Source organism: Gorilla gorilla, chromosome 13, assembly GCF_029281585.2.
Source record: "Gorilla gorilla gorilla isolate KB3781 chromosome 13, NHGRI_mGorGor1-v2.1_pri, whole genome shotgun sequence".
In the NCBI taxonomy this organism is placed as follows: Eukaryota; Metazoa; Chordata; class Mammalia; order Primates; family Hominidae; genus Gorilla; species Gorilla gorilla.
Genome location: NC_073237.2, coordinates 87,848,128 through 87,865,070, shown reverse-complemented (window position 1 = coordinate 87,865,070; position 16,943 = coordinate 87,848,128). Strand labels below are relative to the sequence as shown.

At 42.6% G+C, this 16,943-nt stretch overlaps 1 protein-coding gene across 5 annotated transcripts in view; it reads left to right on the top strand.

Annotated features, from left to right (window-relative positions):
- NFIL3 (nuclear factor, interleukin 3 regulated) overlaps window positions 1-15,042 on the top strand; it is a 78,130-nt gene extending 63,088 nt beyond the window's left edge. For 3 of the 5 annotated variants that reach the window (XM_055349859.2, XM_004048252.4, XM_055349861.2), the window contains one exon: window positions 13,181-15,042. In XM_055349859.2, coding sequence (XP_055205834.1) covers window positions 13,353-14,741 — 1,389 coding nt within the window. In that variant the 5' untranslated portion in view covers window positions 13,181-13,352 and the 3' untranslated portion in view covers window positions 14,742-15,042. Of the gene's footprint in view, window positions 1-301; window positions 539-8,123; window positions 8,580-13,180 lie in introns of those variants that run through there. The other 2 variants (XM_055349860.2, XM_004048251.5) reach the window with 2 other exon arrangements.
- The last annotated feature ends 1,901 nt before the right edge of the window (window positions 15,043-16,943 follow it).

The following is a 16,943-nucleotide window of genomic DNA, read 5'->3' as shown; positions in this document are numbered from 1 at the left end:
GGCTCCCGGGCTCCCCCGCAGGCTCGTTCCGGTCGTGTCGGCCGCGTGGGCCGTTGCGCAACACTCGTTGCGCCGGGAATGGGGCGCCAGCCCTCGCGGGCGCTCGGACGGCGGTGGCCCTGGCCGGGGAGGGACGCGAGCTGGTAGTGGCGCCGCCGCGGAGGGGGAGCTGAGGGCGGGGAGGCGGGGCGGGGCCGCGGAGTGCCCGCCCCGGCCCGCCCCTGCCGGCCGCGGCCATTGGCGGCGGGCCGGGGGCGGGTGCGGGCGCGGCGATTGGGGCCGCGGCCGCCAGTCACGCGGGGCTGGCGGGCGGCGACGTAGCGCGGCGCTCGGAACTGACCTACTAACACACATCTCTCGGCGCGGCCACGGCGCCCGCGGACCCGGCGCGCCCGCCCGCCTCCCGCGCCGCGCCCTCGCCGCCGCCCGCCTCCCGCCGCGGCCCCGGAGGCCCGGTCCGGCCCGAGCCCTGAGCGCCGGCGGCCCGACTCCCGGCCGCCCCTTTCTTTCTCCTCGCCGGCCCGAGAGCAGGAACACGGTAAGCGCTCCGCCCACCGCCGGCCGGGGGCCCGGCGACCGCTCCCCGGGCGCGCTGCGGGCGGGCGGGCGCGGGGTGCGGGCCGCGCTGTGTGCGGGGTCGGGCTGTAAGCTGGGCTCGCCAGCGGCGGCGAGTGCGCGCGGGGCATTCATTACATAAACTTTTGCTGCCTTGTCAGGATGGGACTCGCCACCTTAAGGTGGCTGCTTTGATTGCAGCGCCTTCGCGCCGGCACGTAGTCCTGGCTGGTTTGCGCTCTCCCCCCGCTGCTGTTGCATAATGTCTCCTGATTTCAGGAAAATTGATGTTTTGGTAAAGAAGAGCGCCAGGCAGGCTGAGCCCTCTCCGAGCGGGAAGATGCTCTTTCCTCTCTAGTGTCTTTCTTTCTCGTTCCTTCTCTGGGGCTGGCGGCGTAGGGGGGAGAGGAATGGGGGGTTGAGGAATGGGGAATAGTCTTAATTTGCTTGGTGAGAAAAAGGGTTGGTAGCGTGAACGGTGACGGCATTCGGAGAATGCCTGCGCGGCGTTTGTTTGTGTCAGGGGCTGTGTCTGCACAGACGTTTTCCACCCTGTTTGTCGTCAGCGTGTTTTACAAGCCCTCGGGAAGGTTGTGGGATTTGTCCTTTCATACATTGCATAATCTGCCCACGGTGAAATGTTGGCAAGAATTGCGGGCTGATGTGGGAATATGCGCGTATGTGTGCAATGATTTGGTAATTGAGGCGCAGCGTTGGATATTAGATCGTTATTTACGTCTATATTACGTCCCAAATAAACAGGTTTTAAAACGATACTACAAAACCTAAAAGCAAGAATTGCTCGGATTGAATTCTGATCTTGGGTACTACTGGGGTTCGCCCTTTCAATGTTCTCAGCTGTTATTTTTAAATCTGGGACGAACCATTGTGACGTTTACCTCCCCACCTTCCTAATTTTAATGCATTCCATTCGATCAGCCCTTTTTCTCACCTTATTGTCATCGCTTTTTCAGACACGACAAGACAAATCACATAATAGTTTCCTGGAAATGTTGCATTATGTAACTGCCGAATTTGCTGGCAGTGAGCATAGAGAGAGGGAGCTAATTACGTGATTTTATAATCTTGCTACAAAGAAAGTAGGACAGTCTCAGCCTTTAAGAATGTCACTATAACAGTTTTTTTTTTCCTTAAGGATATTTTAAACAGGAAAGTAGACAACCGGGTAAGCATGGAGTTTGCTCATGCTGCCGAATGTGTGTCTTTTGCCCTAAATGAAACGCGCGTTCTTCTAAATTTAGCCCTATCACATTTTAACAATTGTGGCCTCGCAGTGCTATTTCTGGTGTTTTCTCCAGGGCTGTGTGCAAATACAAGTTCAAGGCCATTTGCTGTAGTTTTAACTCCACGCCTTCGGAGACCTTTGATAAGATTGTATTTTTAGGAAGGCATTTCGCAGCGCCCGGTGATTTGCTGGATGCTGGCTCCCATTTATGTTTTTAAAGGACACTTTAGGAAACTGCTGTTCTCTGAGAACAGCAGGGAATGGCCAAGTGTCATCTTCTGTTCTTGGCTTTTGTAAATAACAACAGTAAGTGAGGTCAGAAGTATTTATTTACCCCCAGACCAGATATGACCTATGGGAAACAGATATAGGTTAGTAGATTGTATTTTTGTCTGGATACCCTGGTTTTACTTATGTGAAGATGTATGAATATGTAATTTACCCAAATATTAAATTTCTTCCTGGACTGTTACATAGTGATTATGTGTGAATATATGTATATGATGGGATGTATATATAACGTAACATTTAAATTAAGTGCAGGGTTTTTTTTTTTTTGTGGGAGGTGGGGGGTGGACGTCTCTGGAACAGAGTATATTACCCCAAATAATTGCAGTCGCTTTCCAAGAAGCTAGTTGCTCTAGGCCCCCAGCTTCAGACCCCGACCTACTTTGCGAGCTCGGGTGGGAGTCCCAGGCCTGTAGGGGCCGCGTGGCGCCACCTTCCGATCGCGATCTCCAGTGGCGCGTCCGTGCGGCCCCCAGTGCGCCGCTCCCTCCTGCGGGCCGGTGGGGTCTGCGAGAATCCGGGGCTGGGGGCGGGTCTGGTAGTGGCGGGCGGGGACCTCGGGTCGGGACCGAGAAGCGCCTCCGGGCGGCAGTTATACTGGGGCTGCTCAGTGGCCTGAGCTCCTCCCTGCCCCCTCCCCACATTCCTTTGTTCTGGCGCGGGGGGTCCTCGCGGCGCCGAGGCCCCGCTGCGCCGCCCACCCGGAGGGAGGAGGGTCTCTGGGAGGCGCCGCGTGGGGGCGCGGCCCGTGGAGCCCGGGCGCTAGGGACCGGCCGGGGCCGGCGTACGGGTGCGCTCTGGGTTCGCCCGGGCCGCGGGAGCAGGGGAGCCAGGGAGCCAGGGAGCCAGGGACCCCGGCTCCCGCACGGGGCAGACAGGGGCAGCGCGGGCGACCCGGAGCTCCTTCCAGCAGGGCAAATCCAGGGGCCTGACTCCGCGCCTGTTCTGCGGTGAGGTTCAGAAACCTGCAGACACCTTTGTTCCAAGAGTCTTCATTGTATTTCTGAACCAAGCGCGTCTCCATTCTTGAAGTGAAAAAGACCTTAAGAAAAACCTCCAAACGTCCACCGGCCACAGAAATTGGGGGTGGAGGCGCTCCAGTATTGATAGTGATTAAAAGGAAGGCCTCAGCTTGACTTTGGCCAGTTGAGTTGAGCCGATTTTTTTTAACCTTTAATTTATGTGGTCAAAGGCTAGAGGAGAGAGAACACTGATCTCCAGAGTTCAAAATAAAATCTAAACGCCCACATAGACGCTGCTGTCCTACTGTAAAACTACAGTACTTTCATCCTCGCATAAAGACTTCCAAGATTGTACCCATGCAGTAATTCATGGAGACATCACAGATGTTCTCCTGAAGCATATCAACGCAATCTGCTCTTTGTTGAAAACTGACCGAAAACTTGCTTTCTTTGGCATCATACCCTACACCGCTATCCCTAATCAGTTTCCCTCTTGTTACAGGCAGTAGAGAACAGGTTTCGGTGAGGTACAGATCCTAAGAGCGCAGGCCCTGGGCTCACAAGAACCCTGGGTCCCAGGCCCCAGCTTGTTATCTTCCAACACTGTCCTGATTTCCATCACTCCCCAGGGTAAACTGAGGGAATAAAACCTGTTGACTTAGTTGGTTATGAGGAGTTCAATAAATGTTTCCTGTGTTATTGATCAGGAACCAGAATCTTTGTGTGTGTGTGTGTGTGTGTGTGTGTGTGTGTATTTACCTTCATTTTTCTCTTTGTAAATCTCCTCGCAGTAACAGTAAGGATTCGTGTTGGAATTAAGTCTGTAAGATCTTTCTTGAGATACTTTTTTTGTTCTAATAACATATATATTTTTTAATTTGCCATTGTGTTCAATGTTAATTTCAGTTTGAGGGGAATTCCTGACAGGATTGCAGAACCTCAAACTTCCCAAGTCATGGGGTTAATGTTTTGGGGAGCTGCTTGAAGGAATAGAGAGATGAGTCGATTATAGTAGCAGGAATGAAGTGACAACTGCCATATTAATAGCTCAGCTTTTTCCAATTCCCTTACACATTCTGTGACTCATTTTCTGTAGCCTGGATGATTTCTCTATCTAAAACTTTGTGGTCTGAGATCAGCAGTGGATGGTGAGACCCCACAGATCAGCTCTCTTGTAGGGGGTATATGTAGCCTGAAAACTAAGGCCAGTCCTGTGAAACTGTTGATATTTGACCCTTTTGACCAAATTTTCATTTGGTTTACCCTTATACTTGCGACATAGGTCAGGGCTTCAGTAAGAGTCATGAGCAGCAAAAACAGCCTGGAACTGATAGGCATCGTTGCCTTTTGATACTGATCATTCTTCAGAAAAGAGATAAAGAGTTAGTATTTACTAAACACATACTCTGCATGTGCCAGGCACAGTGTTGAGGGGCTCTGTTATCATCCACATTTCATAGATGAGGAAATGGAAACTCAGAGAAATGAATTTGCAGCCCAGGTCGCAGAGCCTGAAAACCAGATGGGGAAATTTGCACCTCAACAAAGTGTATTCTCGCACTCACTGTAGTTTTTGAAACAATTTCCTTTTCTGGGTTAAAGACTTATTTTTGTGCAGTGCAGTTATAACATCACTGTGATGCAACAGCCTGAAAATTAAAACCCTTTGTGAGAGGCCTTTCGGACGTTGAGCAATGTGCCTGACTCACCAGCTGAGTGGATTTTTCTAGTTGACCTTGCCTTGGTCATTAGAGTCAATTTCGAGATGTAAATGCGATTGCAGCATGGAATGGAAAAGGTGCAGTCATATTGCCTGGGCTTTATTTTTACCCAGGTTAAACTCATATACTTCATGATTTCCATTGTAATCCAGATGCCATTGATGCTGTTAAAGTTGTTTATTTTTAATTTGTATTGAGGAATGAGAGCACACTTGGGATTCAATTCAAAATATAACAGAAACAATGTAATTGAAATTTCCTTTAATATTCATTTCTTGTTTTTGTAAGGTATGCCTGTATTTCACAGGGTTTAATACATTGTTTGATATCCTGTTATTTTTCTAAATTATATTTGAGTTGATTTCTATCCAGGTTGGACTTGTATGAGAATGTTGAAAGACGTTGACCTTTGATCACAGACATTACATAAGAATTTTTCAGTTTCAAAATGAATTTTTATTACTACTACCCCAGTTATCTTTCACATTTCTTTGTAAGTAACTTTACCGTAGTTAAAAAAAAAAACCACCCAAAACTGTTTCTCATATGGCTTTAATAATAGAGCATAAACTTGTTTTTATGATAAGAAAGTTTACTAGAGATTTGCTAGATGCCATTTGTTATTAATCTGTGCTTTGAGGACTCAGTTTCATAGGACTCAGAATGATGTTTATAAGCCTTTTAGTTATCAGAACATGATGTCTTTTATTAATTAGCTTTTTAGGGGTCTTAAACTGTAATTAACTGGCCTTCAAAGAAACACTACAAATAAGCATTTGAAAATCCACTCTATTCATAAGGTAGAAAATGACATTTATAATCATCCACTGACTGGAAAAGTGGAAAAAGAAATTAAAAAGCCAAGTGAAGCAAGTTGGGATGATTCTACATTATCATTAGAAACTTTCAAGAATTGTCTCGGCCTGACTGCCCCCTTAGCCCACCATTTTTGCCATCATTATACCATGTTGCATGTATTACTTATTCATTGGAGAATTTTCTACAACTGGGTTACTTTGTGATTGTTGGTGTCCTTTTAAGATTTCAGATTAGTTGCTACACTGATCAGTTATCTTTTCAGAAGTTTCAAGATACTAATAGTCCCCACTTTTAAGTTTCTACAGATTTTTAAAAAATTATTACTGTTCTGTTTTTCCCCCATGTTACTACCCATCTTTAGTGAGAGCTGTTCTTATTTCTCAAGCTGTGCAGTTAATTGGTCGTGCTAGCGTGTATGTGCTTACTCTGTGCAGGCTTCAGAATAATTTAATTGTGTATTAAGTTTCAAACACTGACGACCTCTTAAAGAAGAATGTTAAGTTATACTATTTCATATTTCAATTACTTAAATTACATCAGTGATGTAATAAAATGCAATGTTGTCATCGTATTTATTAAATTTAAATTTAATTTTCAGCTAGTCCTTTGTCGAACTTGAAATATTTTCATTTATCATAAACTGGATCAGGCTTTGACACATTTATTTACAGAGGCACCCAAATAGAAAAAGTAGGTCAATTTGTTGCTATGATAGAATAGATTCTGGCAGTGTGCGAGAGTGTGTGTGTATGTGTGTGTGTGTCTTGCCTGTCTTGATCAAGTGCACATTTCTCTCTAACTTTGGGGTAAGCTGCTTCTTGGGGACAGAATGGCCCTTAGAGAGGTTTAACATAGTTTTCTCAGTTTAAAAATCCTTCTCTTTTTCAACGGGATTAGAAAATTCTCTTGCAACTTCAGTGTTTTCTGACTGAGTTTTTTCACTCCCCATTTCCTCTGGGTTGTACATGTGTAGTGAATTCTTTTCTTATTTCATCTCTGCTTTTAAATACTAGATTGTTTTCTCATCCATGAAAAGAAGTAAAGCATTTCATTGATGCAGATACTGTGAATTTTACCCACAGGAAGAAAATGTAGGGTTAACATATTGCTAGTATTCATACTTTAAAAGTATAAAGAGATGTGAATTGATTAATTGATTTGATTTTTTCATGAAAATGACATTTATCTAAAAAATAAGCATCTGCTGTCTTACTGGAGAGGTGGCTTACAGTTTAACATAACTTAGGTTTACCTTGAAGACATTTTTTTCCCCTTTACTGTTATCTGTATTATATAACAGGGAGAAAACAATACATTCAGAGAGTAGAGGGAAAATAAGATAATTCTATAATGTTTCCAAATCATTGGGCATATCAAATAGTATTTCATCTTCTATTGACAGAATTTTAAAAACAAAATATATATTGCAATTTGCAATAAAACTTACCCTTTAGAGATAATTAATAACAAAATGTTCTCAGAGTAGATTTTAATGTTTAGACTATTAGTAAGATTTCAGATAATTGAAACAAAGCATGTTTATGCTTTTCTTTTGTGGAGCTTGGATTGTTAAACATTAGTTCTGTGAGAGACCAGGGAAGATAAAGGTCTATCATAAACATAAGTAATGAGATAACTCCTCAAGGAAAAATTTGGTCTAGAATTATTGTTATGAGGTTATATTCTTTTATAGAATTTTCTAAATCAAATCTTCTACTTAATTAAAAACAATAGGGTAATCTGACTTAAACTTTAAAAATCTGGGCTTATGAAATATAATTCTTGCTATATAATTCTTGCTTAGAGAAGTAGTGTGATGGACTATACAAAAGCATTAATTAGTGATGGCACCTTCAGAGTATGTATGGAAAAATATGTCAACTGGTAGGTAATAATACCTGCTCTTAAATTTCTCTTTTTTATTTGTGTTTTCAAGGAGAGTCATATCATCTAATGTGTGTAATGAAGTTAATCGTGCTGAATACACTAACATCATAGAATTGGCATGTAGTGTCAATTATTCACCAAAAAAGAAACTTAAGCAATGACTAATATACCACAACATTAGATGTTGATTTGAAAAGATGATGCATAGATGAAGTAATTGTTAAATTAATCATAAGGGAAAATATTGAGGCTTGAAATAAATTTGTTAGGTTAGCATAAATCCTGAGGCTTTTTGAAGGCATCGTAAACTACTTTTGCATTTGCTTTAAGTTTATTGTTGAGGGGCATAAGGAGAGCTCAGAGCCCATCTGTGCCCAACTGCTGTGTGGTCTTGGGAAGGTCAGCCTGTCTTCTAGCTGATTAATCTGAAAAATGAGAGGGTCAGAGAGACACTGTCCCCCGCCTCATGTTGAAAACAGATTACACTCTTGGATTTGTTAAAAAAAAAAAAAAAAGATCATAGGTGACAATGTCCACAGCTATCATATTTCTTTTTCTCTATTTAACATAATTAGAATGGCCAGGAGGTTAAAATTTTAGTAAAGATATGAAAATTAATAAAATGTTTTCTCAATTCATAAATAGTGCCAGATCTGAAACATCTAAGGAGGATGGAGAAAAGTTCTAGATAGTATCTTTGCTGGCTAAAGAAGTTAAGACAGCATCTAAGAGAAGTTAAGGAGCCAGGCGCGACGGCTCACACCTGTAATCCCAGCACTTTGGGAGGCTGTGGCAGGCGGATCACCTGAGGTCGGGAGTTCAAGACCAGCCTGACCAACATGGAGAAACCCCGTCTCTACTAAAAATACAAAATTAGTTGGGCGTGGTGGCGCATGCCTGTAATCCCAGCTACTTGGCAGGCTGAGGCAGGAGAATCGCTTGAACCCAGGAGGTGGAAGTTGTGGTGAGCCAAGATCGCGCCATTGCACTCCAGCCTGGGCAACAAGAGCAAAACTCCATCTCAAAAAGAAAAAAAAAAAAAAGAAGAAGAAGTTAAGCTAGCACAGTGCCTTACTGCGCCCAAAGTAACTTAGTAAAAGGGTATGTATTACTCAGAAATGAAAGTGACACAAAAGAGAACTGTGTGTAAATGAGACTGCATTGCACAGATGCAGAACCACCTGTGAAACTGTAGGAGAGAGTAAAGGAACTGGGCCGGAATGTATGCTCTGCCATTTAGCTGTGTGACACTGGGCAAGTCACTTGACTTCTCTGAGCCTTAGTTTTCTTATCTGAAAATTGTCACCAAAAGTGAATGAAAGAAAGCAGGTCAGGCTCCCAGTGCCCATTCTGTGGTAAGTGTTCAATAAATGGCACCTATTATGATTGTTTTTGTTATTATCTCCATGACAAGAAGAAAGCCTGCACCCCAGGCCCATGTCTGTGCAACTCTGCACTCACACCTGGTTCCCCTCTGCTCACCTGTTTGTCTCCCACCCACCCACGACTGAGTACCTGGTCTCGGGAGTTTGGTTTTTCTCTCCCTCTTTATGTGCCCCTAGTCTCCCCTTGTGCCCAGTACACAGTAGGTGCTCCATATGTGTTGAATAAACAAATTAATGAATAAGAGAATCTCTCTGTTAATAAGTAAAATATCTTCTTTACAATTCACATAACATTAAAAAGAAAGCATCAAAAAAGTTTTCTGTTTACAAAACTGTCTTATATAAGGTATATGGGTGACTGTCGATGAAATGTTGAGCACCTAGTATCTTCAGGTTTTTGCTGGAAGACAAGTATATTTTAATTTCCGCCCTGAAGTAATTCGCAGTGTAGTTGGGCACAAAAGACAAACATGTGGAAACACACACAGTGTATATGATTGTGCCTGTCTCCGTATCATCCCATAATGCTGATAAACTCTTTTCAACACTGCAAGATTATTTGATAGATAATATTACAGAAAATATCCTAAGATAGTGTGGTGATTTGCCATTGAGTTGTAGAGACCATGAATGTAATACATACAGATGAGAGCAGAATCACAGATTTATAGTGACATGTCATGAAATTCAAATAGGAAGAAGATGATTAAAAACAAATGAGGTGGCCTGGCGAGGTGGCTCACGCCTGTAATCCCAGCACTTTGGGAGGCCAAGGTAGGCAGATCACCTGAGGTCGGGAGTTCAAGACCAGCCTGAACTCCCCATGGAGAAACCCCATCTCTACTAAAAATACAAAAGTAGCTGGGCGTAGTGGCACATGCCTGTAATCCCAGCTACTCGGGAGGCTGAGGCAGGAGAATTGCTTGGACCCTGTAGGCGGAGGTTGCGGTGAGCCAAGATCGTACCATTGCACTCCAGCCTGGGCAACAAGAGTGAAACTCTGTCTCAAAAACAAAAAAGCAAATGAAGTTTTCTGTAGGTTAATGTACCAACAAAGTTGTAGAGATGATAAAGTAGTCATATAGTACTTAGACACCTAGAAGACATGAGTTAAGGAAATTTTAAGACAAATGGGGCTATTTTAGTTAAATAGAAATAGGATTGTGAAGGCTCCTTCCCAATTGGGCCCCAACCTTGAAAAGGTCCTAGAAGTTTAGGAAGAGTAACTAAGGCAGACAGAATGGCGGGGCATTTCAAAAGCATTACTGTAAATCTAGTAAGTGAGGCAAAATAAAGGAATCTGATTTTTTTTTTAAGAAGGAACAAATAAAATAACACATGGAAGAGAAAGATTCTCAGGTGGAGAAAATAACCAGAATAATAGTCTGCAAGGGATCATATGATGTTTAAAAACTAAAAGTGGAAAAAAGTAGTGGCCAAGAGTATAGTGGAGATTTGAAAGGTGCCTTGGGAAAGGTCAGTGCAATTGTCTTCTTTAACTGGGATATCTTCCTCTTTACTTCTCCACTCATTTTACTTTAGCAGGAGGACTTTGCTGAATGGCAGAGTGCAGACTTCAACAGAGGAAAGAATCCATTCAATATGTAAAGGAAACTGGGTTTTCATATTAGAGGACAAAACCTAAATGCAAATTAGAGGAAATAGTATTGTTGGCCGGGCGTGGTGGCTCATGCCTGTAATCCCAGCACTTTGGGAGTCCGAGGCAGGCAAATCACCTGAGGTCAGGAGTTCAAGACCAGCCTGACCAACATGGTGAAACCCCGTCTCTACTAAAAATACAAAAAAATTAGCTGGACATGGTGGCGCGCAACTGTAACCCCAGCTACTCAGGAGGCTGAGGCAGGAGAGTCGCTTGAGTCCGTGAAGCAGAGGCTGCAGTGCACCAAGATTGCACCACTGCACTCTAGCCTGGGCAGCAGAGCGAGACTCTATCAAAAAAAAAAGGAAATAATATTGTTTAAATGATAAATAGGAAGATTCCTTCTCTGCAACATCACTGCTGACTGTGACACACTCCTTGCCTTCATTTCCTATTAAAGTTTCATTATCAAAAAACAAACAGAAACTTGATATTAATAATCACAAATTTCTCTGAGTTATGACTAGCTGTTCCCTTAACTATGTTGGCTCAGTTTAATGGGCAAAAACCTGGCATGAAACATTATTCTTTATGATCCTGAAATTATTACATAATTCCTTTCATTCCCTGGAAAAGACAAAAGAAGCTGGCAGGCTTTTCCAATTGATAAAAGTAAACTTCATTTTATTAGTCATTATGAAACTAGGCGTAAGAAGGAGATAGTGGCATCATGTAAGAACATTACATCTTTCTTTTTTTTTTTTTTTTTTTGAGACGAAGTCTCGCTCTTGTCCCCCAGGCTGGAGTGCAATGGCGCGATCTCGGCTCACTGCAACCTCCGCCTCCTGGGTTCCTGGGTTCAAGCGATTCTCCTGCCTCAGCCTCCCGAGTAGCTGGGATTACAGGCGCCTGTCACCACACCCGACTAATTTTTGTATTTTTAGTACAGACGGGGTTTCACCTGTTAGCCAGTCTGGTCTCGAACTCCTGACCTCAGGTGATCCGCCCACCTCGGCCTCCCAAAGTGCTGGGATTACAGGCATGAGCCACCACACCTGGCTCATTACATCTTTTTAGTATGGTAGAATGAAGTGCCACTGTGTGCAGATCGTGCTGATGGAACTGTTGTTGTACCACGTCTATTTTACGAAAAATATTACTGACTGGAACATTAGGCAGAGAATCAGTGTCTAGAAACACAGTTAAATTCAAAAGCCCCCATGCAATGATTGCTACTGGAACATAACATGGATTTTATTATCTCGAGCTAAGGCAACTGTCAGGCCAAATTTGTACTGTAAGTATTTCATCAATGGAAGAGGAAACTAATGAATGATTCTGTTTTTGAGTTCTTATATTTTACTTGAAACTAATTCATATAAATGAAAGAATTTTTTTTCTGTAACTGTATTCTCTTGGTTTAAAAGAATTTCGTTTCAAGAATGCACTATACTTTTAAAAACCCCCTTTGAATAGTAAGCTTTTTTTTTGTTTTGTGTGGGTTTTTTTTTTTTTTTTTTTTTTTTGACAGAGTCTTGCTCTGTCAACAGGCTGGAGTGCAGTGGCACGATCTCAGCTCACTGCAATCTCTGCCTCCCAGATTCAAGCAATTCTCCTGCCTCAGCCTCCCGAGTAGCTGGGATTACAGGCACATGCCACCACACCCAGCTAATTTTTGTATTTTTTAGTAGAGATGGGGTTTCACCATGTTGGCCAGGATGGTCTCGATCTCCTGACCTTGTGATCTGCCCGCTTCGGCCTACCAAAGTGCTGGGATTACAAGCGTGAGCCACCGTGCCCCACCTAGTAACTGTTTTTTAGTTCAAAGCTACTATGTAACTGAAACCTGAAATCTATTTTGACAGAATTTTCAAGATCACAAAAAGCATTTTGGATACTTCAATCTTGAATGTTTGATAGAACAAATTCAAAGGAATCAGAAAAAAAAATTCTAATCTCTTAAACTCAGATGCTTGTAAAGAGATGGCTTGATGGAGAAGAATCCTTTTCATTTAGTTGCAGTGAGTCACCTGGTGGAATTTGCTGGGATATAAGCCTACCAGGCAGTCAAGGATGTGATGGGCAGGTTTATGTCCACGTTAAGGTGTAGATTAAAACCAACAGCTCGGTTGTTAATGTGGCTTTTACTTTAGTTTTTGTAGAAGAAGTTTGTCTCCATTTGTATTTTATTCCATATAGGAGTGCAGAACTTTTTTTTTACTCACGTTAAAGTTTACTTGGTAAAGTCCCTTTTAAGAGGTGAGCATATCTGCTTGGCAGTGATGTAAATATTAGGCAACATTATTTAGAAGCATCACGGTATGCATGTGCTGTTTAGAAACTTACCAACCAGAGGCTATCTGTCATTTCCTTCCTGTAATTGCCCACACCCAACTATTTCTCCATTTCGCCTCATTAAATACAGCCTTCCTCTCTTTCTCCCTGGGCAGAGGTTATTTTATTTTTCCCTCACTTTCCTGGATCACCTATTCTCTTACTGATAGGCCTCATTAGGGATTTGTCCTTTACAGCTTTATAGTTTAGGTATTTGGGAACTTATTTCCTTTTTGAAAATGCTAACTTGTTGAAAGAAAGAACTGTGGCCGTGCCTCATCTGTGCTTGTATGCCCTAAATGCTTAGCATATTTCCTTGTACATAATTTGTAATAAACATTTATCCAGTGAATAACTGGTTTTTTTTTATTCATGTATTGCAGATAACGAAGGAGGCCCAACTTCATTCAATAAGGACCCTGACGGATTTATCCCAGACGGTAGAACAAAAGGAAGAATATTGATGGATTTTAAACCAGAGTTTTTAAAGAGCTTGAGAATACGGGGAAATTAATTTGTTCTCCTACACACATAGATAGGGTAAGGTTGTTTCTGATGCAGCTGAGAAAAATGCAGACCGTCAAAAAGGAGCAGGCGTCTCTTGATGCCAGTAGCAATGTGGACAAGATGATGGTCCTTAATTCTGCTTTAACGGAAGTGTCTGAAGACTCCACAACAGGTGAGGAGCTGCTTCTCAGTGAAGGAAGTGTGGGGAAGAACAAATCTTCTGCATGTCGGAGGAAACGGGAATTCATTCCTGATGAAAAGAAAGATGCTATGTATTGGGAAAAAAGGCGGAAAAATAATGAAGCTGCCAAAAGATCTCGTGAGAAGCGTCGACTGAATGACCTGGTTTTAGAGAACAAACTAATTGCACTGGGAGAAGAAAACGCCACTTTAAAAGCTGAGCTGCTTTCACTAAAATTAAAGTTTGGTTTAATTAGCTCCACAGCATATGCTCAAGAGATTCAGAAACTCAGTAATTCTACAGCTGTGTACTTTCAAGATTACCAGACTTCCAAATCCAATGTGAGTTCATTTGTGGACGAGCACGAACCCTCGATGGTGTCAAGTAGTTGTATTTCTGTCATTAAACACTCTCCACAAAGCTCGCTGTCCGATGTTTCAGAAGTGTCCTCGGTAGAACACACGCAGGAGAGCTCTGGGCAGGGAAGCTGCAGAAGTCCTGAAAACAAGTTCCAGATTATCAAGCAAGAGCCGATGGAATTAGAGAGCTACACAAGGGAGCCAAGAGATGACCGAGGCTCTTACACAGCGTCCATCTACCAAAACTATATGGGGAATTCTTTCTCTGGGTACTCACACTCTCCCCCACTACTGCAAGTCAACCGATCCTCCAGCAACTCCCCGAGAACGTCGGAAACTGATGATGGTGTGGTAGGAAAGTCATCTGATGGAGAAGACGAGCAACAGGTCCCCAAGGGCCCCATCCATTCTCCAGTGGAACTCAAGCATGTGCATGCAACCGTGGTTAAAGTTCCAGAAGTGAATTCCTCTGCCTTGCCACACAAGCTCCGGATCAAAGCCAAAGCCATGCAGATCAAAGTAGAAGCCTTTGATAATGAATTTGAGGCCACGCAAAAACTTTCCTCACCTATTGATATGACTTCTAAAAGACATTTCGAACTTGAAAAGCACAGTGCCCCAAGTATGGTACATTCTTCTCTTACTCCTTTCTCAGTGCAAGTGACTAACATTCAAGATTGGTCTCTCAAATCGGAGCACTGGCATCAAAAAGAACTGAGTGGCAAAACTCAGAATAGTTTCAAAACTGGAGTTGTTGAAATGAAAGACAGTGGCTACAAAGTTTCTGACCCAGAGAACTTGTATTTGAAGCAGGGGATAGCAAACTTATCTGCAGAGGTTGTCTCACTCAAGAGACTTATAGCCACACAACCAATCTCTGCTTCAGACTCTGGGTAAATTACTACTGAGTAAGAGCTGGGCATTTAGAAAGATGTCATTTGCAATAGAGCAGTCCATTTTGTATTATGCTGAATTTTCACTGGACCTGTGATGTCATTTCACTGTGATGTGCACATGTTGTCTGTTTGGTGTCTTTTTGTGCACAGATTATGATGAAGATTAGATTGTGTTATCACTCTGCCTGTGTATAGTCAGATAGTCCATGCGAAGGCTGTATATATTGAACATTATTTTTGTTGTTCTATTATAAAGTGTGTAAGTTACCAGTTTCAATAAAGGATTGGTGACAAACACAGAACTCCTGCTCCATTGCATTTGATTTGATGGAGAAGAAAAGTCAATTTAAGTTATAAAAATAAATATTAAGATATTTTACATTTTATATGAGAGAGTTTTCTCCCTTGAATAAGAGAAAACTGAAGTGCTAAGTTCAGCAAATAATTTGTTTTTTCAGGCTATCAGTTGGAAAACCTTCTAAAGAGAAAGAAAAATAACAGTGAATTTTCTTGCATTTGAGACTAATTCACTAAATTATATTATATATTTTTCTGTAAGATTATGTTTTCTCTATAATTTTCTTAAGTATAAAAATCCAAGTTGTTTGGTAACAGCCTCTTCTTAGTTATCTACCCTTTAAGTATGACACATGGATGTGGATAGTTGAGTCACTGATGCATTTTATTAAAGTCTTTTAAAAGAGCAGATAAAGACTGAGGATGAGGCATTTTTATGTTATTACAAGTCTTAACAGTTCTAGAGTATAACAATCTAGGGAACTAAGCTAAACACTATTTAGTTTCTAAAATTTCAAAGAACACGTCAATTACCATATGCCAAAATATATAATCTGAGTATATATAATGACATTTTAGAAGATTTATTAATGATGAATAGGAAGAATGGCTCTATATCTTCAGATGTTAGCTTAAAAATTATAGAAATCCAAAAAAAAAAAACTTCCTAAGTAAATTGAGGATAAGACCATTATTGGTTATTTGTCCAAGATGCTCAGTTGCCATAATTATAGAAGTAAGCGTGGTCAAACGTGGACCAAGTGCTTCTGTTGCAATCCGTGTGACTGGCATCTGCCTCTGCGTCTGGGATGGGGTGGGGTTGGGGGAAAGTTGTGGGGGTTGGTAGGTGGGCTGGGCGTTAGTCAGGCACAGCTTTCTCCAGAGATAACTGCTCACCAAAGCCCTCTCCAGAATCGTCTCTTTCCACACTGACCTCTTTTCTATTCTAGAAGTGGGTAAAAGACTTGAGCAGTCCTGGAACTGGTGCAGAGTGACAGTGACTCAGCCCTCACTTCTCACCCGCATCTCATGTTGGCAGGGAGGCAAAATGCAGGCAGGAAGAGCCCAAGGGTAGCATCCCGTTTTAGGTGCCTGTAGTCTGTGACTCTCCGCTTTGAGCACAAGCCTGATTTTTGATATGCTAAGTTTCCTGCACTTTCATATTTTTAAAAAGTGTGGTGCCTTGTGTTAAAGGCACTGCCAGTAACACACACACACAGGCCATCCACTTTGTCCTTTTTGCCACAGGGGTCACTTTCCTCTCTGAAATCTCCTGGCTCTTAGGGAAATGTGCTGCCTGGCTCTGCTCTTGGCCTTCTCTCTCCAGTATTTTACTAGTGGCTGGGTGAAGCCCAGAGGCAGACTCTTCTCATTTATAAGTGAAAGTTATAAAGCAGGGAAGGAGAGCTAAAATATCCGATGGGAGTCAGGATCCAAAAGCCTTTGACGGCCTAGATGGGTAGGATGAATCTAACAACACGAAATATAATAGGGATACGATGTAAAGCTAGGTTCTTACATTAAGAAAAAAAAAAGCAACTATCCAAATTCACAACTGGGAGAAAAATAATAAAATAACTACTTTTTTTTTTTTTTTCTGAGATGGAGTCTCGCTCTGTCACCCAGGCTGGAGTGCAGTGGCTCCATCTCTGCTCACTGCAAGCTCCGCCTCCTGGGTTCACACCATTCTCCTGCCTCAGCCTCCCAAGTAGCTGTGACTACAGGCGCCCGCCACCACGCCCGGCTAATTTTTTGTATTTTTAGTAGAGATGGGGTTTCACCATGTTTGTTAGCCAGGATGGTCTCGATCTCCTGACATCGTGATCTGCCTGCCTCAGCCTCCCAAAGTGCTGGGATTACAGGCGTGAGCCACCACGCCCAGCCTAAAATAACTACATTTTTAAAA